Raw genomic sequence first — 24,710 nt, forward strand, 5'->3', positions numbered from 1 at the left:
CACACGTACAGCTATATTTAACACTTGGCATGCTGTTGTGCGGAATGACTCACATTGGTTTCCATAGAAACGGGGGGTTGAGATTTCAGTGCGCTTTATGTAATTGGATCTGATGGATTTCGTCCATTTCTGGATAATGGAGCAGTTTGGCTCAGAGGGCACCAGAGGGCATTAACCCTTTGTTGACTGCAGGCTCTGAATCCTCCTCTCTACCTCTCACACAGTCCAACTTTTCATTTTGTGTGTTTGTGTGCAAGCGCTGCGGATTCCAAAGCCATGGGGACCCAATTTGGCAGCCCGAGTTCTCTCCTTCACCTCCCACTGTCAGACATCTCCTCCTCTTCCTGCTCTCTTCATCCCAACTTCCTCACACAAGCTCCCCGCTCCCCCCCTCGTCTGAGAGGGAGCCCTGCCTCCTTCCTTTCATCTCAGCCATTCCTCTGAGCGCCGCAGCAATCATGATGTGTTAGAAAGCACTTTATCTAAATGAGTGATGAGATGTAATTATGGGGTGATCTCTGGAATAAATGTTGACTGCTGTAATTGCGTTTTTGCATGTTGCACGGCAAATTGGATGGTTTCATACTAGTAACATGTCATTTGGTGTGTGAGTATCTTGAGGCAGGCCTCTGTGTACTTTCTTCCAAATTACCTCCATCAACCTCCACTCTTCTGTTGACTACCTCGTTTTCCTCATAACTGTACAAATGATTCCAATGATTGGACGGGTTTATTACAGTCCTGCGACAGCCGCAGATACAGGATGTTTTCCTTTTTCTGTCAGAGCATTTGATTTATTGATTGCTGTCAAGATGCGAAGAGAATTTCAACAAATATAACAAAAGATGAGTCCCAACCCTAGCTTTAAGAAAACGCCGAATGTTTTGGACACTCACCCGAATCTCTCCGTTGTCGTCTCCTGTCGCGAGGCGTCGGCTGTCCCAGGAGAACCGGCAGCTTCGGACGCAGTCTTGGTGGCCGCTCAGCGTGTGGATACACTGCCAAGATTCACAGTGCCACAACTAGGAGAAGAAAGTAATGCATCAAGAAGACTGAACAGCAGAAATCAGTTAATCAACTGTGAAAAATAACAACCAAAAAACTAAAATTTACACATTTTGACTTTGGCTATTGAAAAAAATCTGCAGGTATTGGATACATTTACTTCATTTTACATTGCAATAGCGCTGAAGTGAGTGACTAACCTTAAGAATGACCCGTTTTCGTTTTTTTCTGGAATCATTCTTTTTATAGTTTATAGTTTTTTATAGGAAAAATGACTACAACAACCTAAACCACAACAAACAAAGTAATATGTACATAAATTAACAGATAGTAACTGTATATTCAAATTCAATATTTTTTTATGAATTATTCAATATTCAATAATGCAATATTCATAAACAAGGGTGGAGAAAAAGAAAATTATAAAAATAAATAAATAAGAAATATAAAAAAATAAAATACTACAACTACTAATAATAATAATAATAATAAACTACAAATAAATAAATTAGTAAGTATTCAAAAACAAGGGAGGAGACAAAAATGGTAATAATAATAAATAGATAAGTAAATATATATTTAAAAAATAATAAAAAATAAAAAATAAACAAAATAATAATAATAATGATAATAAAGAAATAAAAAATAAATGAATTATTATAATAAATTCATACACCAGATTCCGAGCATCTACTTATATCTCTGTGGTCCCACCCCATGTTGATTTATCCGCGCAGGATAGATACAGAGTATATACTGTGTGTTTAAAGCACGTTTAAGGCAGCTGATGAGATGAACTTCCCTTAGAAAGAGTGTGATACTCTAGTCGAAATGTACTTATAAATATCAACACAGCCTTATTAATAATATGTTTTATTTCCGTAGCTCAAACCAGTCATCGCCTGTTAATAGGTCTTCTGGAGATAAATAGGAGTTAATAATCGTGCGAAATGCAGAGCTAATGTTGTTACAACGCTGCATCACAATGATGAAACTGTTAATGAGCGCTCTCCCACTCTCTGCTGCTTTCCTTTCTCTCACTTTGTTTGGATTTACTTTCTGTCTCTCATCCATTGTATTCATCCCTCCTTTCTCTTCCTCTCACTGCGTTCCTTCCTTACCCCGGTCACATCCTGTGCCGCACAGAAAATAACACAGCTCATAATTAGACACTTCATTTGGCAGCCGGCTAACTATGTCTGCACACAGAGTCCCATTCATGTGAAGGTCAGTGGAAAAAAGAAAGGAAAAAGAGGGAAAAGGGGAGAGGAGAGAGTTTGGAAGAAAAAGAATGAACAGAGAAGCCTCCATCTTTTTGTGGCGCTCAACAAAGACACTCATGGTTTGACCTCCAGATCGATGGAGACCGGGGGCTTTATGTTTGTGTGTGCTTTGAGCTATCAAAAGCCCCTACTCGGTCTGGAGAGCAAGCACTATGCTGGCTGCTGACCAACAACACACACACCTCAATTATCATCTTTGCCAAATCCATAAAACACACATTCTCTCTCGCTACCATCCATTGACAGAAGCCAGGTTGGCCGGCGACCCAGTGGCTGTTCTCTACAGTAAGCGTCGACCAAATCCAAATTCCCGTGTGAAACTCGGTGGCAGTCTGCACATCGACTGCTTTAACAAACGCCCGAGAGAGCGGCTTTGCATTGTTTCTAATACTGGACATCCAGGAAGAGAGGTCTGTGGTTGAATATTGGACAGAGAAGTATAAATCAAACGCCGAACCACAACTGTTTTCATGATCCAAGAAAATGAATGACATCGAGAGGGAGCCAGAGCGTTACAGTGTCAGTACAGTTCAGGCATGTGCTGTGCTACGGAGTTTCTGAGTGGGAAAAGCAATGATTTAAGAGCTGCTTGGGGAAAGGTTAAAAAACAGCCCACTGAGTGAGTCAAAGTCAGGCCAAAGTCGAGCGCAGCAGCAGTGTTGGTAAACTGGCAAAAACTACATCCAGACATGGAGGTGGGTCTGCTGCCAGGCTGGCAGGTCAGCAGGTCCGCGAGCTGCAGTCAGACTAAATGATCACTGGGCGTGGGCGTACTAGGACAGACTGACCTGCAGCTAACTCACCAGGCCCCGGGGGCCATCTGCTGCACGCTAATCTCTAAGGTCCCTCGCCTCCCTGCTGGAGAGCCTCACCCGCAGCAACGCGTCCTGTGTTATGCGCTGTAAGTAATCACTTCGGAAGGAGGTTTGAGGGAAGATGTGTAATAGGTCACGTTGTTACTGGCAGCACAAACAGAAATGTCTCATCCCGTGTGTGTGTGTGTGTGTGTGTGTGTGTGTAAGCGTTGAACCTTAGCAGTCTTGTCAGCAGAGGTGGTGGCGAAGAGGCATCCGTCTGGCGAGACGTGACAGGACAGGATGGCTCCCCGGTGAGCCTCGATGTCCTGCAGCTTCTCTCCACTTTCGGTGTCCCACAACTTATAGAGAGCAGGAGAAAGAGACGGATTATTTTGTGTTTCATGTTGCTGCTGTACTGTGAGTCTGTGTGTGTGTGTGTGTGTGTGCGTGTGTGAGCTTCACCTTGACAGTGCCGTCGAAGGACCAGGACAGCAGTCTTGTGTCGGCGGGCGAGGTGGAGAGCAGAGAGAAGCATCGGACCTGTTCCTTGTGACCCTGCAGTACTTTACACTCCCCAGACTGCCACCTCCACACCTGCAGGGGGGAAATCTTTTAGACACTGATGCTTGTTTACTTCAGCCCGTTTCAAATTTCCACCCTTAAAGAGTTGGACACGCGTTTTTGATTGAAGTCCCGATAAATGAAAAGAGCATGCGCTGTCCGTGGGTATGCAATTCTGCAGACTTTCTTGGGTTAATTACCCACAATCCATAGCATTCTAACAGGAGCCTCACACTCTGCTGGCCACAGTGTATATGTAGGTAATATGTGGTCATATGTGACATCCTCTTTCACTCGGGCACCTATAACGCATGTGACATCGATTAAAGTCTGTGAGGGTTTTGTGGCTTAAAGCTTAAGCCTTGTTTATACTTCCGAACACGGACAGCTACAGACACATAATATTTCTGTTTTACTGTCCGCCCGGAGAACGCGATCTACACATGCGCAGTAGATCGTGGCTGTGCAGACAGGACCACGCAGTCACAGCTGCCGGTTTTGGTACGTGGACATTCGCACAGAGCCCACATGCACACCCTCTGATGACGAAATTTACGTCACATGGACCCCAGTGGAGACTCGTGGGCGCGAAAGGTATAACTACAGCTTTAGGGTGGACATTCGAGCTGGAAAAGTCGAACTTCTCTGTACTTTCAATAATAAAAAATGTCCATGTATGTTTGGGATGGTATAAAAATCTGTCCAATACGGTTATTTTTAAGATTCATGATTTTTCAAGCTACTTTATAGGTGAGAGGTATGATGAGTATTGGTTTTACAGCAGCAGGGCTATTTTCCAACCCGGGTCTTTGTCCATTCAGACTAGTTTCAAATTTTGAGCTTGGTCGTATTTGCGTTTCCCAAATCTTTACAGCGGAGTAAAACCCAGGTTAATTTTCCTTTAAATACCAACATTACTCATGAGGATCCATTTAAATAACAGGACATAAAAGCAGGGGCAAAAACCTTCTTTAGAAACCAAGATAAATATCCAGTCCTCTCCAATAACAGGCCATTTCTTTGGTGGATCCTACATGGCTACAACAGGGAGCAATGGAGGCTGCAGTGTAGCCTCATGTGCCGCTATAACATATGCAGGAATGTAATATTTCATTAACTTTTAGAGCGCAGAAATTCAACTGTACAACATCGCTAATGACACAGTAGATCAGAGTATTTTGTACTTGCTGATCACATCCCTGCTTAGGTGTGCTCTGTGCATGCTAATGCATCGGCAGAGTTAAAACTCTGGTCCTGCACATCTGTCTGCAGAGTGCTTGTTTTATGACAGGCAGGTAAATGAGCAGAAACAGGAGTTCAACTGAGCTCAAAGACGGGGGCAGGACAGATCATCCTATCAATCATGTCCTTGTGTGCAATGTTGAACCTTCTCTCCCTCTGAATACAATCTGTCATCGGCCCAAAGGTTAGAATCCATCACCAGCTAACATCAGTGTCATTATCTCTCTTCATATTCACTCGGCGTCTGCATTAACATCTAAATACACACTTCCATTTCCGAGCGAGCACATGTCAAACAGCATGAATTTGAATAGCTTTCTGAATAAGCGGGCGGACGGTCCGAGAATAGCGATGGCATAGGCAGCAGGCAGCCGCATGAATACGGAACGAAGGTGCTGCGTTGTCGGAGAGGGAAGGGAAGTGCTGCAGTGGACGGGTCTGTCAGCAAAAAAGGAAAGATGAAGAAGGAGGAGATGAGAGGGAGGAGAGGAAAAGGGGAAATGAGCAACAGAGCGTGAACGGAGGGGGTTGACAGGCCGTAACGGCGCTGAAATACACACACGCGCAAACACAGACAGCTGCACACGGTCAACGCAAAGAGCGGGAACGGAAATAAAGAGCTATCGAGAGCGGCATCGCCGAAGGCAAAGAGAGGCAGAAAGGAAGCAGAGGAGACAAGAGAGGGGGATGAAGAATGGAGAGGTGAAGAGGCACACAGAGGAGCTGGTAGAGTGTAACAGGTAGGGGGAAAGTGAAAGCACCACAGAGACCTGAACCACTGAGGATGAGTGATTCAGCAGAGTAGGCAGTTTTACTCCAGGTGAGGAATGGGGGATGGAGAATAATCGATAGCGGAGAAGAAAAATGGAAGCAGGTTGGCGGAGGAAGTGAAAGATCATGCCGCGAATTAGGCAAGGGGAGATGGTGAGGATGAGGGAGAGGGTGATGAATGGGAGTAAACCAAGCAGAAAGAGAGTAACTGGGGGGAGGAGAGGAGTTGAACCTACCCGTATGGTGGTGTCCTCGGAGGACGTGATAAGTGTTTGGCCGTTCTGGCTGAAGCGGCAGTGCAGCACCGTCTTGGTGTGTCCCAGCAGGGTGGCTAGGAGCTTCCCAGAGGGCACCTCCAACACCTGGAAGGAAGAAACAAGCATTAGCACCACAAGTATCCAGATAAACAGCAACAAGACTGAGAGTTTACAACCACGCTAGAGGCTCTGTTAGGATTTAATAGGCACACCGGTGTTTTAAGCTTAAAGGATAACTTCAGTATTTTTCCACCTGGACCCTATTTTCCCATGTTTTTGTGTCTAAGGAGAATCGTATTAAATAGACGGATCCATGGATAATGCTTATCTGTGTGTGGCTTTCTGCTAGCCTCCGGATTAGTTGAATAACAGAAGTTTGTTTTACCACTAAAAATGAATTTATTCTACTTATCAATGACTAGAACAAACAAGGCTAATTAAGGTATTATGAGGTGAAACATGAGTATAGATCACAACTGCAATTAGAACATCTTTTGCGGCACTTTTCAAAACCTTCCATTTTTCTAATTAACCTCCAGATGGATCTATCCAGTGATATAAAAAAAAACACTCAAATATCGCCTTGCTACGGCTGTCTGCAACTTTGTAAGCTTCACAATAATAAAATGACTGAAAGTCATACAAAAACAAACTTGATTTAAAAACAGGGAATAAAGCACAGAAGTGTTTTTTTGAAAGTAAAACAGAGAAGGACCCATAGCGCTTAGGATTTGACCAGCCACTAAAATATTTACATCTCGGAGGAGAAGGTTGAAATGTCTGAGCAGAACAAGCCTCGGGGCACGCCGGCCATGTTTGTCAAGCTCAACGTACTGACTGAGACGTACGTTTCAAAGCCTGAGAGAGAGAGAGAGAGAGGGAGGGAGCGCTTTGGCTAGCTATACAACATACAGCTCAAGGATTTCTCGGGTGGTGCAGTCTGCAAAATGCCTCAGGGTGTTTGGTGAAAAAAAATAAACAAATATAAAAGTAATGTAAAGAGGAAATATGGGGAACAGTTGTTTTAAATACCACTACCAAGGGAGGAAACAGGTCGTTGCAGAACTTGCAAGAAAAACTGATAAAGAAGTGGTGGAGGGATGAGATGGTCGGTGCTGAAGCTGGTCCTGCATGATCCTTTCTGTAGTCGGTAATCTGCCTCTTCTCTTACAGTCATGTGTGTTATTTTGGGTGATTCTTGGGCCACATACAAACAGATATGACTCTCTCTTTCCCTACCATACCTGCACCCTGCCTGTGTGTAGCCCTACAGCCAGCATCGACCCCCTGAAGGAGGTCAACAGTCGTCGGATCCTGCAGCCGACTCTCCTCAGTACCTGACTAGCTGTCAGCCCTGCTGCCTGGCACAGAACACACACACACACACATACACACGCACACAAGCACACACACTCACAATTGCACTTTTTTCCAATCATAAAGAAACACACAGTAACTTCCTGTCCTCGCCTGCACATCTTACATGATATTCTCCACATTAGCAGAACAAAGCTGGGTTATGTCACACTGACACTGAAGTTGATGCATTATTACTTATTTCTTTCTCCTCCAATAAACTGGTTGTAAAAAAAAAACTCCAGATGAGGGGAAAAGGAAGTGAACGTCTTCCACTGCAGTGGTCACAGGTACCAGGAAGCTAACACCGGGGCTCTCTCTGGTGTTTGCTCGGGGAACTACAACAGTGAAAGCTGTGTGACGACATGATGATTAAAAAGCACTTAAATTGCATCTAAATCTAAGGAATAAAAGGATTTGATCAGTAACACATTGCACAATTAGTTTAACATTCATTGCATTAGACCTGGAGTTCTTAAATTTTTCAATGCCAAAGGCCCCAAATAGCATTAGTTTTTTGGCCTTTTTGCAAGAAGTCTTTAAAAACCCAATGACAATACTACGGCATATGTTAAAAGAACAACAAACAAACTGACATTTCAATGTTTCTTTCTGCTTTATATATTGCAATATGAAAAAAATACAGGAATATGCACCCTACCATTTTGTTAGCTACATTTTAAAGTTAAATGCTTCAATCTGGTTCACTTTTTAGAGCAAAATTAGCAACAATAAGAGGCTAGATAAACAATTGTATGCTCTTAATTTAATCATAAACACATTGGTTGTATAGATAATGAGTCAAAGTGAAGCCAAAGCTTCTCGATCGCCGGCTGGTGGCTGGCTGTTAGTTTAGGAAGCGCTTGAAATGATATGCTGCAGCGTTTTCTATGAGCTGAACGTGCATTTTAAACGTCGATAATCGCAGGCGATCATGTTCATTTAATTGTGGGAAGCCAAAATTGTGATCGCGATTAATATTCGATTAATTGTGCAGCCCTAATTAGGTGCCGGGGACACATTTTGGTCATTACCCAAAAAAGGATTGAGTAAAAAAGTAAAACACTTTGGTACACTAGTGACCATTGGTAGCCAGTTATGTGTCTCCTAACTCTGCAACGCTACTGGTTTAGTTGAAATCAGAGTGATGCACAACCTCAACTTTAAAAAAAAAAAAACTTGAAAGAGATTTTAAATAGATTTTTATCAAGTATCTCATTATCCTTAGTTTTAAGAACTCAGATTACTAATCATCTCTTCTTCTTGAAGTCCTCGTGTCCACTAATCCTTCCCTCTCATATCTCTGAGGCCAGGAGGAGAGCTGTAATTAAAATCATTAACCCTGTATTCAATAGGACCGCAGGACCTTTTAATTAATTACAGTTGCTCTCTGCTGTAGGACGCTGGCCTGGTCGCAGCACTGACAACTCAGGGGACTCTCTGCATGTGTTGGGAAGTCTACTGTTGCAATATGTGCATAACATGCAACACACATACGCACTCACACACACATAATAACACACACCTGCCACAAACGCAAACCAGGACCTCATTCTCTACCTGCAAACAGCAATTTATCACCAAGACAAAGAGCGGTGGAGCGCGGAGAGCGGGGGGACGGGCAGAACAAAAGGAGGAAGAGACATAAACAGAACAAAAGAGGGAATAAAAAAAAAGGTATGTGACAGAGGTGGTAAAATATGAAAATAGAGAGCAGGAGTGCAGAGCGTTGAGAATACAAATCACAGACAGAACGGGAAGGCAGAGCAGAGAGGAGTGGAGATGACAGAGTTGACCTGACGTACAGCTGACAGGACAGATAAAAAGGGTGACAGAGCTAACGTCAGATCTCATGATTCAACATGATCTGAAAAACACACCTCCTGCAGCCGCACGGAATAGAGACATACACACACACGAACACACAGAAAGACGTATCCTCACACACACACATAAGAAGAAATTTACAACCTTTATTTTAATAACGCGATCGTTTGCATGTGCTCCTTATAGGCACAAAGTGTTCTAGTGGGTATATAGTAAAGCTTATATTTACCCTAACCCTGTATGTGTGGATTAAATAAACGAAATATAACGTGCTAATTAGAAGCTTAAGAGGTGCTGGTAGGCAGATTTCAGCAGAGTAAATCGTCTCCTGGCCATAGCTTTATATTTAAGATATGAGAAAGAGGTATCAATCCTCTCATCGAACTCTACGCAAGAAAGCAAATGAGCGCAGTTCAGAAAAACACTATTCAGGTAAGTCCCACTGAAGGCAGACTGACTTGTATAATTTTCCTACTTGTTGTATATATTAGCGTATGCACTCATGCTCGATTAATTGATCGAAAGAGAATTAAATCAACTGTAAAAGCAACTATTTTGAAAATCGATTGAGTCGTTTTTGCAAGCAAATATACCAAACATTTTGCTGCTTTAATCTGCTAAAATGTGAGGATTTCATATTTTTCTAGGGGTTATATGATGGTACATTTAATATCTTTGGAGTTTAGTTAGTGTCGGCTGGACAAAACAAACCATTTGAAGGTATAACCCTAGGCACTGAGAACTTGTGTTTGGGGCCATTTTTCACTATTTTCTGTCATTTATAGGCAAATTATGAATGGTTTAATTGAGAAAATAATCATTGGATTAATCAATAATGAAAATAATAATAGTGAAAATTCCTGAATTTCTGACTAACCATGATGAAGTTTTCAATTTGCTTGTTTTTTCTGACCAAAATTGTAGGTCTGAATGTGTTTTCTACCTGTACGGTGCCGTCCTCCTGACCCAGGGCCACAGCAGAGGGCTGTCTGCACATACACGTACACCGGATCCTTGACGACTTCTCCTCCGACTGGAACAGCACTGATCCCGTCCTGCCATCACGCACCTGACACACACACATTGTTCTCAATGACAACCTGGTAAAGGCACATCATGGTACAGTAATACTAGTCTGCACTTGAACTCAAAGAATACAAACATTCCTGCTTCAACCAACTCATCTGCTTTTTTTTTTTTTCATTCATTCAGTCCCTCTTCGTTATTTTCACTCCGGCTCACCTGCAGTCTGTTGCAGTTGTCTGCGGCCGACACTATGATTTCTTCATCATTGAAGAGGACGTCAGAGTCTCTTTTCAGGCAGTCAGCTGAGGAGGTGTGCACCTTCTTAGTCTCCCATAGCTACAAGAAACACAAGACAGGAAAATAGCATGATATAAAGTTCCACTGAAAGAGCTACGGCCAACAGCTCAACATCAACTCACAGTAGTTTACACAGTCAGCGATGTTGCTTATTAATCTTTTGCCTGACTTTTCATTGTTATGTTGCAGAGACAAATTGGGAATAACCGGTCTGTGGTGATAAATAAGTCATCAGTATCTGTCTCATACAGTTTTGTTTGGCACTTCAAACTGAATTTCCAGAAATGGGCCGATTTAACCCATATCAGTTGTTCTGTTAAGGATGGTTTCAGTTGCTGTTGAGGGTGGATGTCGCCTCAATGGTCACGTTTAAGGAGTAGTTAATTTCAGAATTGCATTTCGGGGGGGGTCAAATAGCTTCTGGAAGCCCACACCTTTCCAACATCGGATTAGCGAGGCTGTGTTGCAATATGCATTATCCCCATTTTTAAATTATATGTATCTCCTCCCTTTCTATGATGGCTGGCTTTTCACTCCACCTCCAAGTGTAGCCGTTTGGAACAACTATAAACATGTTTGATTTTTATGTGGACGGGCAGCATGTCATACAATTAGTTCTGTTTGAGCATAATCCAACCTTTAGAAGCATAATTTGTACTATATTTCAATCTAAAATTGGTTTCTGGTTATTGTTGCGTCCGCGCCCCGGTTAGTTCTTACCTGCGGACTTGTCTTGGATTTAAATATTTAATCATTTTTGTTTTGTAAAACACTTTGGAATAGAGCAGCTCACTGGTTTTGAACAGTGCTACAAACAACCTCCTGTACTATACTGTCACCAGAATAATGACAATTTGTGTGCAGAACGCTACCGCAGCTTTAGTTTGTCATTTAGATTGATGAGCTTTCACTTAAAGAATACTATTTATCCAAATAAACTAGAATTACCGCCTCACGGTTGTATGCCTCCACCAACCAGTCAAGTTGCAGTTTACATCCATGTCTGTCCAAAATGTCATCACTTCATATTTTTATCCTGTATCCCACATTTGTGTGAAATTGTCATGATTGGCATATGAAATCTTGAGTTATGGCCAAAAAAAGTGTTTTGTGAGGTCACAGTGACCTTTGACCACCAAAATCTAAATCAGTTCATGCTCGTGTTCAAGTGGACGTTTGTGCCATATTTGAAGAAATTCCCTCCAGGCGTTCCTGAGATATCGTGTTCACAAGAACGGTCCGGACGGACAAGCTGAAAACATTGGCGGCCATGGCTGCCGCCAGCGCATAAAAAAAAAACATGTTTTTATGCAAATAGAGATTTCATATAATGACTTTGTTTTCAGGCTGTTACATACTGCTTTGTTTAAGGGAGCGGTGAGTCAGGACAAATCAGCGAACAACCCATGTTTACATAACCTCAATAATAGAGACAAAAGCCTTAAGCAGCAGCTGCACTGAACTCCAGTATTTCAGTTTCTTTCATAATCCAGTAGCTGTTTATTCTTTATTTATATTGTGGCCTAAAACGGTTCGTATGCGATGCTTTCATTCATACAAAATGAAGTTTGATAGAATTTTTGCACCAAAAGCTATGACCTTATTCCTGAAACAGCTGGCAGAGGGTGAACACAGTGCTGTTGGCTTTCGTTTCACGAGAGGTAATTAGAACAACACTGACAATATCTGTGAGAGCTGATAGACTAATGCAGACACAGTACATCACACACACACACTGAGTCAGTCTTACCCTGACGGTCTGGTCGTCAGAGCAGGAGAGCAGCTGGGAGCCGTCACGAGAGAACTGGACACGCTGGACCCAACTCAGGTGACCACTGCAGTCAGCCATCTTCTTATTGGCCTCCAAGTCCCACAGCTGCAACACAAACACACACACACACACACACACACACGGACGCTTATTCACCAGTATACCACTATTTTTAGACACCCTCGGTACAGTAAGCACAGTAAACAGTTCAGAAATGCAGAAAATGGGTCAGAAAGAGAAGAAGTGATGCATAAAAAACACTAAAATAAAATATTAAATCATAAAAAAGACATTAAATATACAGTGTGATTGTGTGTATGTATGTATGTATGTATTATACCTCCACCGCGTAGTTTGAGAATGCGATTGCCAGCAGGTTACTAGTGGGACAGGCGTGACAGTACTGCACTATGCTCAGACGATTCGTTCTGATCTCCAACAACATGTCCGACGTCTCCACGTCAAACACCTGAAAAAAGAGAGAGAAGAAGACAACAAGTCACAGACTGTACTCTGTCTGGGTGCAATATGGCTTTTTGATTTTCCTTAACACCAGTACTGACGCTCTGGAAAACCACATGTTTATTTTGTTTTAGTTTATTTAACAGTAACTCAGTTTCACTACTGCTGAAGAAGTTCTTCTTCTTACAGCGGCCAAACACCTCCAATTTATGATCCAGTGGGATTCATCATTCAGAGCAGATTTGGATGGTTAAGAACGTTTGGTTCATCTGGAGTTGACTTGTCTTAACAGAAAATTAATGTTGCTGCATGAAGCCTATTGTTTCTAAATGACCTCAAACATATCCTTGGCATTTTGCATTTTTGTACTCATATCGGGCGTGCCGATGTAAAGGTTGGAGCTACTATAAATCCTCATAGTGTGTATTGTACATATTGAGTGTGTGTATTGAGTTGTACTGCAAGATAAAGTATTATCTTGTACAAACTTCCCTCTCCTTGAAGTCAAAGGAAGGAGCTGAGATGTCTCTGCTGGGTTGTTTCTCAGAATACAAACAAATGTAGACGCAGAGGACACAGACGGACTGATTGTACGACAAGACTGACTGATTTTGGAAAGCTCGGCAGGGGAGGAGACGCTCACATTTACAAACAGGACACACACTTCTTTAGACTCTCTGGAAGACAAAGACTGTCTCCTTCAATGAAATAACACACCGACATCAAGGACAGGGAGGACGAAGCGGACCCTGTTGGATTTGTATCTGTATAGCTGAGACATGTACGACAAGACGGATTCACACCGTCTTTATCACACATTCGGTGCTTCCCACGCAACAACGGCAACCTGCAGCTCCGCTCATTAAAATATGAATATGCCCTTTCAAGCAAAAAGCTCACCAGAGCGGCGTTCCTGGCTGCACATATGATGCGTTTGCCGTCAGCGGTCCAGGTGCTGCACTTCACGAGGACCTCTTCGTCACTCTCTGTAAACATGTCTCTCACATTGATTGTCTTCCACTCGTTGGCGGACGACACCTGAAATAGCTGCATACGTATAGATACAAAGTTAGTTAGTTACTAGCCCAAATACTTGGGACATCTTTACAAGTATCAAATTTTATGGCGGTCACCTTAACGGTCCCGTCGTTGGAGGAAGTGGACACATAAGTGTCATCAGGGGAGAAACAGCAGTGGTTGACTGGCTCAAAGTGGCCAAACATGGTGTTTTGGGAGGACGGCTTGTTGAGGTTCCATAGCTGCAGAAACACAGAGAAATACAGTGAGAAAGAGAGATAAAGACAGACGACAGAGAGAGAGCAGCAGAGAAAGAGGTAGAAACAAGTTGCAGTGCATTGAGCTCTCAGTATATTTTACTCTTTTAGTGCTGCAATGTATGGAAAAAAAGCACACTGAGAAAGAAGGAGACTGAGCACATAAAGGAGGGAAGGTAATAAGAAAAGCAAATATAGGAAATTTAAATAAGTCACAAGATGGACGGGCAAAACAGACACACTCGCACACCTTGACATTCAAGAACTTGTCGTTGGAGCAGGTGGCCAGCAGTTGGCGATGTGTCGTGTTGGTGAACTGACAGTGGTTGACCTGCTCCTCATGCTCCTCCTCAAAGACCCTCAGCAGCATGGCTCGCTCCACGTTCCACACCTGCAGCAAGACACGGTTTCAAGAGTTTAACGATAAATAGACAGAAAAAAGTACAAAAAATGCTGGATTTTCTACTTTTGCCCGTGTGTTGCTGTGATCAAGTTGGCCACGATGGGTGAGTGAGTGGACGGTTATCTGCTCACCTTGACTTTCCTGTCGCTGGAGCAGGTTGCTAGGAGACGGTCGTCAGGGGAGAAGGCACAGCAGAGCACCTCATCGTCATGGGCCTGGATCTCTGTGAGCTTCTCACCCGTGTTGCTTTTAAACACCTGAACGTGAAAGCAGTTGCACGACAATATGTTACATATACAACATCATCTAGCAACAAAAGTGGATCGCCCTCCATGTTTTGCAGTATTTGGTCTCCATGGAAACTATTTGCCCTTCATCATTTTGTTCACATACACCTATACACAGACACTCTACAATAACAACAATGCTTTGATACTTTGAGTGTCTTGCTGGCTCCACAGGAGGCGATCCTGGCTCCATCCTGGGAGAAGCAGGCGGAGTAGATGGAGCCCTGGTGGGGGTGGATCACCAGACGGGACAGACTCTCTACGCTGCTCTTATTCCTGAACAAAAAAACACCACAAATATAAGACCAACCTGGGATACACAGCTTATGATCTCCATTTCTGCATTGTATTTTTGTAAAATGTATAATAAGGCTGAATATGAAGTTAATAAACAGGTTATTGTCGTGTTTATTAGAACGATTTTGCACTGGATGAATCCAAATAGAAGACCAGCTGAATGCATTTATCTCCGTAAATTACTTTGAATTAGAGAATCTGTTGCATTTGCATTACTCCATTTACTTAAAGCCCTGACACACCAAGACGACGCTCGGCCGTCGGACAGTTTGGGGCCGTCGGTGAGCGTCTGTTGTCATAGTTTTTGCAGTATATCCCGCACTGTCAGCTCTAGTCTAGTCATGACCTGCTGGTACAGAACATATACTGTATATAAAGATGGACAACATGACAGCTCCCCAAAAGTGAAGCCAAAACATCTCGATTGCCCCCTGGTGGCTGGCTGCAGTATAGGTAATAAATCCCGCCCCATCCATGTTAGCGGATGGGACATGGTTCAAACTAAAAAGTCAAAGATGGTTTCTGTCATTTTAGGTAGTTTTTATCACGCAGATGTGTGTTCAGGTGTTCATTTTTTGTTTAGTTTTAATTATTTATTTGATGCTATAAAAAGGGTGTGAGTCTCTCTCGCTGACAAGCTTCAGCCGTGCTAGGATCGCAATTGGTTCGGGTGGGTGTGTGGGCGGGACCTCTGGCTCCAGACTCGGGCTCTGTACAGTGGGAGGAAGGGGAGACGCGTCGCGGTATGGTGAGTTATTTCATCTCACACAGGCGCAGCACGTGCATTGTAGTCAGGCATCGGCGGTAGTTTTTGCGATGTATTCGAGTGCAACTTTTTAGCCAAAATATAGGCGACGTGAGGCGATGAAACAGGCGGCCTTCGTTGCTGCTTCTTTTCTGATGTCAGTTTGGTGTGTCTGGGCCTTAATGCATTGAATTGTCATGATAGCATAATAAAGGTTTCAATGAAAATGAGAGTTGATTTTTGCCAATTTACATGACAGTATGTGAAAATAAAACAAACATCTAATTAGCTTTTATCTCAATATTGCCGCAGAAATGTTCTCCATAACACAGTTTGCAAAAAGCTATTTTAAATATATCCATACATGCCTATGCATCACTTGGTTTTAACATCATTATTAGAACATTCATCAGAAAAACACCACGGTAAACTATTAGCTTGCTTGCGTACAGCCAGTCAAAATAGAGTTTCCCCGTGGCGGCCCGGTCCTGTGCTTGCAGCAGTGCCTGTTTGTAGACCTCGGAGGTGTGAGGCTGAGACAGAGCGAGCTGCACCACGTCGGGGAACGGACGCTGCTCCAGCTGGTGGCCGTTCTGAGACAGAAACTCCTGGAACTGACTGCGCACTTCACTGTTCTGGAGGGGACAGAAAATAAGTCTGTTACACTAACAAGAAACTCATCAGGGCACAACTATTCTTCACAAAGCACTTTAAGATGAGGAGTTCAATCTTTAAATAATTTATTTGTGTTAACACATTGTTTTGTTTAATAATTAGGGGTTTTGCCCTTATCCTCTTCTTTGCTTGTCCTCGTCCTTTTTTTCTCAGGCAAGTCAAGTCTAAAATTTGATTAGAGGTTCCATTGCTCGTGTCAGATAAACCATTTGCCAATTATCAGATCTGCCCGTGCAGTGATGAAAATTGGAAAGGGAACAGGGGACCGCAAAAACGTTGAAGGGCGATTAACTTGTGTTTTCAAATGAGATACCAATATGTCTCAAAAACAACTTGGGGGAAGATAATAGAGGGACACTCTTGATTTAATTCACACATTTTCACAAAGACGACAAGGGCAAGAAAGACGGAAGGACTTCTAAAACTTTATTTTCCCTGAAGAGGGACTCATATCTGGCTAAAGTTCATATTTAAATGACGGACAATAGACGTCACCTTCACCTGCTATCATTTTCATCTGTGAAAAATCAGCAACTAACACAAAAAAGTAACCACACTTGCTGACCTCTTTGTCCAGAATGGGTCCGTACTCCACATAGTCATTGATGAGGTGAGCTGGACCCATGATCTGGGCCTTGATGCTGACCCAGTCCAGAGAAAACATGAGCGAATAGAGCTCCTAGACAGAGAGACAGAAGAGAGACAGAGACAGAGAGAGACATGGTGAGCAAGAAAGAAAAAGAGATAAGTCACGTTGATACTGTGCAAGAATGTTATTCCCAATAGTATATACTGTATATGCATATATATCACAGTATGAGAAATACAGGCAAAATAATACATAAATTATCATGCTGATGTTCAGTTAAATGTGTTACACTACAGGTGTGAGTCTTTAGTACCTCACAATTAGATTCAAAATCGATTTATGGCATGAAAGTACAGTAAAGTGTGTATACGATTTTTGGAGTTTTTTTTATATTTCAAAACCGTATATCAACTAATTGCAATAATGTAAACACACAAAGGCAAAAGGTAACATTTATTCATGCTAAACTTGCACAAATAAACAGTTTTTACTAAAAAAGTTTTTAGTTATTCTCAGTGGCTTAAAAAAATAACAAGTTCAAGTTATAAAAATAATTAAAATGCTGCATTTTACATAAATAAAATTGGCTTTTATTTCTCAGAAACTTGCCAATTTAAAAAATTGTCCACAAAAATAACACTGTAAAACTGGTATTTTGTGTGATCTTTCAACAAAACACACAATAATGCCTGACACAACTTTGAGTTGGTGTGTAGGATTACTGTCCATCAGTAGCAATATCTGGGTTCATCTGTAGAAAAAACATTTTTAAAATTTGATTTTTGGAAGTTGTGAATTGATTCAGAATCTTAGAAGATATTAATCTTGATTCATACATGAACTGATTTTTTTCCCCCACCCCTATGTTATGCTTTACATCAGGTAAAGCCCTACAATGCCGAACAAGGTTGGTTTTTAAGCACAATTATCACTAGTTCTTATTTTACATGTAAAATAATATGTGTGTGTGTTACCTGGGAGAGGTTGGCTTTGGCCATGTGGTAGGTCAGGAATCTGATCCAGTAGAGACATTCCTCATCTCCTGAGGTGGGAGGAGCGTCTCTGTAGTGCTGCTGGTACTGATGCACCACCTTACTGTGGAGGCTCTGAATCACACACATAAATACATATCTGCCCAGTTAACAAAAAGATTCAAATCCAACGGCTTGAGCTCTTGTAAGGTTGCATCCAAACTCACCTCGAGCTGGGTGCGATTCTGCTCCACCAGGAAGTCCAGCTGGAGGTCATGGAGGTAGTACAGGTAGGGTTTATTGTTAGTGTCCACAAAAAGAAGAGACTTGTTGACAAAGTCCTCGAGAATGTCCTCCACCTCCTCCGGCTCCAGGTCCCACAGAACAGACAGCACCTAGAAGAAGGAACAACAAACACTGTAGCCTGAGCATCTTTGGAGAGATGCTCCATTTCCTTGTTTTTTTCATCTGTGAAAGAATATCCTGATAATCTGTCCAAATACTGGAACATAGTGGGGTGTAGGGTTACATCCTGTACAAGCAACATATATGTGTGCTTGTGCATGTTTTGCATGCGTAAGGCCAGTTATGCAGACAGAAAACAGTTTGAGAAATTAACAGACTTAATGGGGTCATGTGACCATAGCTCTTGTTGTGCAGCCAAACCTTTGCAGGGATTTTGATGTCCTTCTCTATCACAGTGAGGTCTTTGTAGAGTTCTCGATGTTCATCAGGTAGGACTTCAATGCTCGCCGCCATGGCCTGGTCGAGGGCGTCGTAGTCGTAAGAGGACGACTTCCTTATACGCTTGAACTGCTTCTGCTGCAGCTGGCGGAGGTAGTAGCGCCAGCGGTCTGGTTTCTCTTTGAGCAGAGCCCCGATCAGGGACACCACCAGAGGGGAACCTGAGACGGTGGCACAGAGAAGCAGAAAAGTGAGCAGAGGCATTATAGCCCCACAAAACACAAGATGTGAACCTGCAACTTACTTATATTTTCTGATGCTGCTAATGGGTCATTTACATCACCAATATACAGTAAGTAAATGCAGAATTAAATCAATCTTTACATAAATATTTTAGATCTATCTGCCAAATTGTATATGTAACAATATCTGTAATTGATATTGTGAAAAGAATTACAGATGGCATGTATAGGATGTTTCAGTTTACAGACCTTTACATTCTCTGACGATGCTGCGAGCCTCCTCAGGAAGTCCCAGGAGTTCAGTTTTAGTGTACAGAGCGAGGATCTCCAGTCCCTTGTTTTCATCCAGACCACTCGCCACTTCCACCTCATATTTGGCACCTACAAAATACAAGCACAAGCACAGACTATAGACTGTATATAAGAAGTGGACGTAGTCACCGTGACGTCACCCATTGGTTTGGTGACTACGGTTTTGAAGCCTCGATTTTGGCATTTTGTCCGTCGCCAACTTGTTTTTTTAAGTGACATGAGAGGGCGGAGCTAAGTACAACCGAACACTGAATAAGACATTTTAAGGCGACCAAAATGTTAAAAGTAACTTTCATGAACTGAAAACACACTGTGAAAGGGTTAAAGTTGTAAGATCTGGGACAACTCTCGGACCGGACAACGCCGTGGTAGCGACCTGTCAATCACAAGGTAGCCGTGCCCTAAAGCATACCCCACTTTATGGTCTATTTGGTTCTGAATGGGACCATAATTTACGAAATGAACATCATGCTGTATTGAAGAAGACTTGAAACTAGCGATTCAGATCATAAACTCATGTTTACAATGTTTACTGAGGTAATAAATCAAGTGAGAAGTAGGCTCATTTTTTCATATACTTCTATACAATCAGCAGTCTTTTTGCAAACAGAGGAGTCGCCCCCTGCTGGCTATTAGAAAGAATGCAGGTTTAAGGCACTTCTGCATTGGCTTCACTTTTCTGACCCCGGAGTACCTACAGTTTTGTAGGCACAACAGTCTTTTCCATTGTAAATAAAAAATAAGGTTAATTAATTCAAATTTGCAAGTGTATATAGAGTCCAGAGTAAAAATAATAGGGCACATACCACTAACAGAGTCAGCGAGGCTTCTGTTTCTTGTGGTCAAAAGTATCCGACAGTGGATATCAAACGCCTTCAGCACTGTGCTGTCCCAGATGTCATCAAGAATCAGCAGAGATCTGAAGCCCAAACAAACGCAGACAAGTGAGCAGAGACAAGAAAACTATGAAACAGTGTTTACCACAGCAGCACCTACAGTGGCTAGTGTTTTGGCAGATTAACACACACAAGAGTTTTAAGCTCTTTATAGAAACACTGCATGTAGACACAGTTGAATAAAAACAGGAGATAAATGTATCATCTAGCGTCCTTGCAGTTATTAGCATTATTCAGCAATATCATTTCTATTCCGGTTCAGGTGTCCAACTGTATTTTATCATTTGCAGTAAATATCCAAATGACATTTATTGGAACATTTCCCAGAAACAAATTTACTGCCATCATTTATATGTGTTTGGTTTAAGAAATAAACATAAACTTGTCTTTTAATTTGGAGTAATGCCAACCATGGTTTTCATGTTTTTTTCCTTTTCTTATCACTTTTTATTTTATTTTAAAGGAACATTATATAACATTTCGGGGGATCTATTAGCAGAAATGGAATATAATTAGGGCTGCAAAAATCCTCATCACAAATATTTTGGTCAATATCAAGATCATGATTATTTAACATGATTATTCATTGACTCCTAAAGTAGTGTTATTATGGTAAGGATGGCCTCTGAGAGAGGTGAACGGCGTTCCCACAGTTTTGCACTCTGTGGCTCACGTTAACGCAGTCTTGGAAAGGCAGGAGTGAGCGGAGGGATACTCAGTTGGTGGCTAATGATTTTATTTTCTTGTAGATACTTGTCTAAAATAAAATAAAGCAGTGGTATCAAGTAGTTGTTGCTGCTAGTTGTTCTCCATATTGCTATTTGTTTCGTATTTATTGCTTACAAGCCCATTTGCCCTGCGTTGCAGTCGAATTTGAACAACAGTGATATCTGAACATGTAGTAACCTTGAATATCTGCGCAGCGTGAGGAAGCGCAGGCGCTCCTTGGCCTCGTCCAGAGAGTTGGGGGGCCGGTGGAGAGACTGGGAATCCAGACTCTGCTCCAGACGGAAACACAATGACTGGATCTTCACTAGTAAGTCTGTTTTTTCCAGCTGGCCGATGGACAGCCAGTGGATCCCTCCGGGAAAGCACTCTGCAGATGGAGGAAGAGGAGATGGAGGAAAGAGGCATGTCAGAGAGGCAAGAGGTGAGAAGAACTGACAATCAGGGAATGAAAATCAGTCCAGGATTACTACGATTTTTTAATGCTTTTTCTTTCCATAGTGTCAAAATAAGGTATGTCGATAGTTAGTGTTAGCCAGTTAAAGCTGATTCACCTTCGATGAGTCCGTGGTGTCGGACAGCCTCAGCAGCCATGACGGATTTGCCCGAGCCAGCCATGCCGTAGACGGTGACCCAGCCAGGCTCCTTCTGCAGCCAGTAGAGTTTCTCCCGGACGCGGTTCACAAGTTCTGGTCTGTTGACAAACACCACGGGTCTCTGTGGTACGCCGCCTTCACTGAGCACCGTCTGGACTGTTGGACAAACAGGAAAGGGATTGACAGACAAGACGTAAATCAAAACGGCGAATATATTCAATAAGTGTTGAAGTTTTCACTCTTCTACTTAACCAAAATGACACTTTTGAAAATTCAAATTTGAGTTTTCAAGATATTGCACAGCCTGGTAACATACTTTTTTACCTCATGATGTATTGAACTACTGCAGTAACCCAACATATCTGATCAAAACAGCACATTAAATGTTTTTCTCCAACTCTCAAGAACTCCCACAACAGCACAACCTCCCTTCTCTCTACTAGTCTGGTGAAAACACCCACAGCACCACTTTCTCACCATAAGGTGTGTAGCCATTAGCGGAGCTCTTGTGTGCGTCGGGTAACATGCGCGGTATGTCATCGTAAAGCAGATTGGCCAAATCATTGTATGCCTCATTGACCAGGGCATTATAGAAGGAGATGTAGGCCTGGTTGTCCTTCCTCAGCAGTAGCTCCAGCAGAGCCACAGCCTGATCCTTCCTGGTGGGCTGAGAGAGAAAGAGAGACAGAGAGATATTAGAGATGAGACGTACTCTTCATTATATGCATTTTACATGCTGTTATTTTGATGATTCTCATATGAGCTGGTGAAAACATCCATGATTTGTCATATTCGAGACAGAGCAAGTTTTTAAAGGCATATGTATGTTTTTTTTCACAGTATATAACAAACAATGTATACCAATATCGGAAACCGACCATGTAATACATAGAAAATGCTCACCTGCGTCTTGACCCTCTCCTCCTCATCTACAGTGAGCACACCGTCACTGATCATGTGGTCCATCAGGTAGGACGGCTTGATGTCCTCCTCCAGTCTGTGGCGAAAGCGCAGCAGACAGCTCCGTGCCCCTTCCTCCAACGCCATCTCTGCACGACACGCCAACCATGCAGGGTTCCTGTTGCGCTGCAGATAGATGGAAGTTTGATGAGCTTCAGTGATTATACACTTCATAGCCAAAAGTATGTGGACGCCAAAACTTTACAGAAAAAACTTATTTTCTCCAGTTCAGCCACAAGAGTATTAATGAGTTCTGCTGATGATTGTTGAAACAGAAAATATGCCTCTGTCTTTTCTACTCTCTGGGAAAGCTTTACGTATCTCACTTTGTGCACAGGGTCAATGTCATGCTAAGACAGGAAAGGACTTTCCCCAAACTGTTGCCACACATCTATAATATCCTTTTATGCTGTAGCATTAACATGCAAAAATGCAACATGCATTAACAAAATCCTACATTCAGGACCTTTTTTTGCATGTATATTTTCCCAAAAATACTTTAAAAATGACATACTTGGAGCTGAAATGATTTGCTGATTAACTGAGTGACAGAAAATGAGACAGAAAACTACTTCTTCGCTCCATAACAATCCGACAGCCGCTATTCTGTCTTTCAGAGGTTGTAATGGACTCAGTCTTAAAGCAAAGAGTGAAGATACTGGTATCATATGAAACTAGAAAACCTAAGGATCGACTGATACCAACCATGTCATGTTTGCTTGTCGGGAAGAACGCTGAATAATGTTCCAAAGTTCCGCCTAATTTTGGCGAGGAAAAACTGGCCATTTTCAAAGGGGTCCTTTGACCTTTGACCTTTGACCTCAAGATATGTGAATGAAAACTCTGAGATGAACAGGGTGAAAACTGTATGTTATTAGATACAAATTTGCGGTTGAAGAAGGTATTAAACCGCAATATATTGCAATATATCTTATCGCAATATGTTTAAAATCGTAATAAGATCGTATCGTGAATTAAGTATCGTGATAATATTGTATGGTGGGGACTCCGGTGATTCCCACCCCAACATAAAATACACAAAAGTATACAGATACTTCTATTTGGACACTTACTTGTACAACACCTCTCTAGGGAGGGGGGGGGGGGGGGGGGGGGGGGGGGGGCAAAGGAGGACAGATAATAATGCACTATACTCACTTTTAACAGTCTCTTCTGCACTATATTCACTTTTTTAATAGTCGTGTATCACAGCTGTTACCCTGCACTATATTCAGTTTTAACAGTTTTCTTCATCTCCTTGTATTTTTATATCTGGTGTATTTTTTTGTACTTTGCACTACTAACTTTTTTACTGCCTTTTTACTAACATATTTTGCACTATGGAACTGTGATGCTGGAAACTTGAAGGGATTAATAAAGCTACTATCTATCTATCTATCTATCTATCTATTCCCACCCCAACCTAAAATACACACAAGTATACAGACACTTCTATTGTAGTTGTAACTATGAGTCACAAACACAAATACAAAAAGAGGAAGGAAGGAAGAAAGTGAAAATACAAGATCTTATCAGCTGTTCACAGAGGACTCACTAAGGTGAACATCTACAATACAGAGGTGACATATACTCAGATTAAGCAGCAAAGTAATACAGTCAAAGATTAGATAGGTTACCCACCTGGTTAATATAAGGTTTATTGGTTAATTTCTCCTGAATAGCATCAATAAAATGGTGAGTGAGCAGTGCACAGCTACTTTAACAGAGCTCTGTAGTGTCTGTCAGTCAATGTGAAAGTGCATATGTAGCCTTTACCTCATTTCAATACTTGTCCAGACAAGTTTACTCACTTTGATTGACCAAATGAAACAAAGAAAACCAGCAGATACTCACGAAAATCTTCTTTTCTTTTCCGAGGAAGGTATTTATTAAGCTAGATATTGTTGTAGCTCACGTTTTAAAGAATCCAAATGAGTAACAAAGGCAGTTTATGTCTCTGTTAAAGGTGTTACTTACACACCCAATTTCGAAAGAAGTGAGCTTCCTGGTTCACAACAATAACAACCATGTGAAGCAGCCAATGACGTGGCCGGATTTGTACCACATGACTGGTGACATCATGCACTTCACGAATCTGTAACTAGGCAAACTGATGCTGCATTCATGACTACTTGTCTGCTCGGAAATAAGTGTGTTCACTCATTTACATGTTTTTTCCCCCTCACATTACTTAAGCCATTTATTAATCTGTAATTAGTTTAACCAAATGTTACTGTGCTCAGCTCTTTTCTTAAAAATTCGTGACACAGCTTAAATGCTTTCCATGCACTAAATTTCTCTTGGAATTCAATTTTTTTTTGATTGAAACTACTGAATTGCAAGATTTTCGTACTACATGTGAAGGTAACATTACTGCCTAGTGACAGCAAGAGATGAC

General features: G+C 42.0%; 1 protein-coding gene across 2 annotated transcripts in view; it reads right to left on the bottom strand.

The window, feature by feature from the left end:
• The window catches only part of apaf1 (apoptotic peptidase activating factor 1), a 54,007-nt gene extending 29,672 nt beyond the window's left edge, over positions 1-24,335 (bottom strand). Inside the window, exons 1-26 of one of the 2 annotated variants that reach the window (XM_037760568.1) lie at positions 24,167-24,335; positions 22,256-22,438; positions 21,830-22,019; positions 21,311-21,508; positions 20,937-21,126; positions 19,941-20,053; positions 19,072-19,203; positions 18,563-18,801; positions 18,124-18,291; positions 17,900-18,031; positions 16,902-17,015; positions 16,112-16,296; positions 14,769-14,895; positions 14,464-14,589; positions 14,180-14,320; positions 13,789-13,914; positions 13,556-13,702; positions 12,534-12,662; positions 12,173-12,298; positions 10,342-10,461; positions 10,043-10,168; positions 7,161-7,277; positions 5,896-6,021; positions 3,548-3,679; positions 3,319-3,444; positions 897-1,022 (exon numbers count right to left, since the gene is read on the bottom strand). In XM_037760568.1, coding sequence (XP_037616496.1) covers positions 897-1,022; positions 3,319-3,444; positions 3,548-3,679; positions 5,896-6,021; positions 7,161-7,277; positions 10,043-10,168; positions 10,342-10,461; positions 12,173-12,298; positions 12,534-12,662; positions 13,556-13,702; positions 13,789-13,914; positions 14,180-14,320; positions 14,464-14,589; positions 14,769-14,895; positions 16,112-16,296; positions 16,902-17,015; positions 17,900-18,031; positions 18,124-18,291; positions 18,563-18,801; positions 19,072-19,203; positions 19,941-20,053; positions 20,937-21,126; positions 21,311-21,508; positions 21,830-22,019; positions 22,256-22,399 — 3,600 coding nt within the window. In that variant the 5' untranslated portion in view covers positions 22,400-22,438; positions 24,167-24,335. The remainder of the gene's footprint in view (positions 1-896; positions 1,023-3,318; positions 3,445-3,547; positions 3,680-5,895; positions 6,022-7,160; positions 7,278-10,042; positions 10,169-10,341; positions 10,462-12,172; positions 12,299-12,533; positions 12,663-13,555; positions 13,703-13,788; positions 13,915-14,179; positions 14,321-14,463; positions 14,590-14,768; positions 14,896-16,111; positions 16,297-16,901; positions 17,016-17,899; positions 18,032-18,123; positions 18,292-18,562; positions 18,802-19,071; positions 19,204-19,940; positions 20,054-20,936; positions 21,127-21,310; positions 21,509-21,829; positions 22,020-22,255; positions 22,439-24,166) is intronic. The other variant, XM_037760569.1, reaches the window with a different exon arrangement.
• Positions 24,336-24,710: the final 375 nt, after the last annotated feature.

This window comes from Sebastes umbrosus, chromosome 23 (genome assembly GCF_015220745.1).
Source record: "Sebastes umbrosus isolate fSebUmb1 chromosome 23, fSebUmb1.pri, whole genome shotgun sequence".
Taxonomy (NCBI): Eukaryota; Metazoa; Chordata; class Actinopteri; order Perciformes; family Sebastidae; genus Sebastes; species Sebastes umbrosus.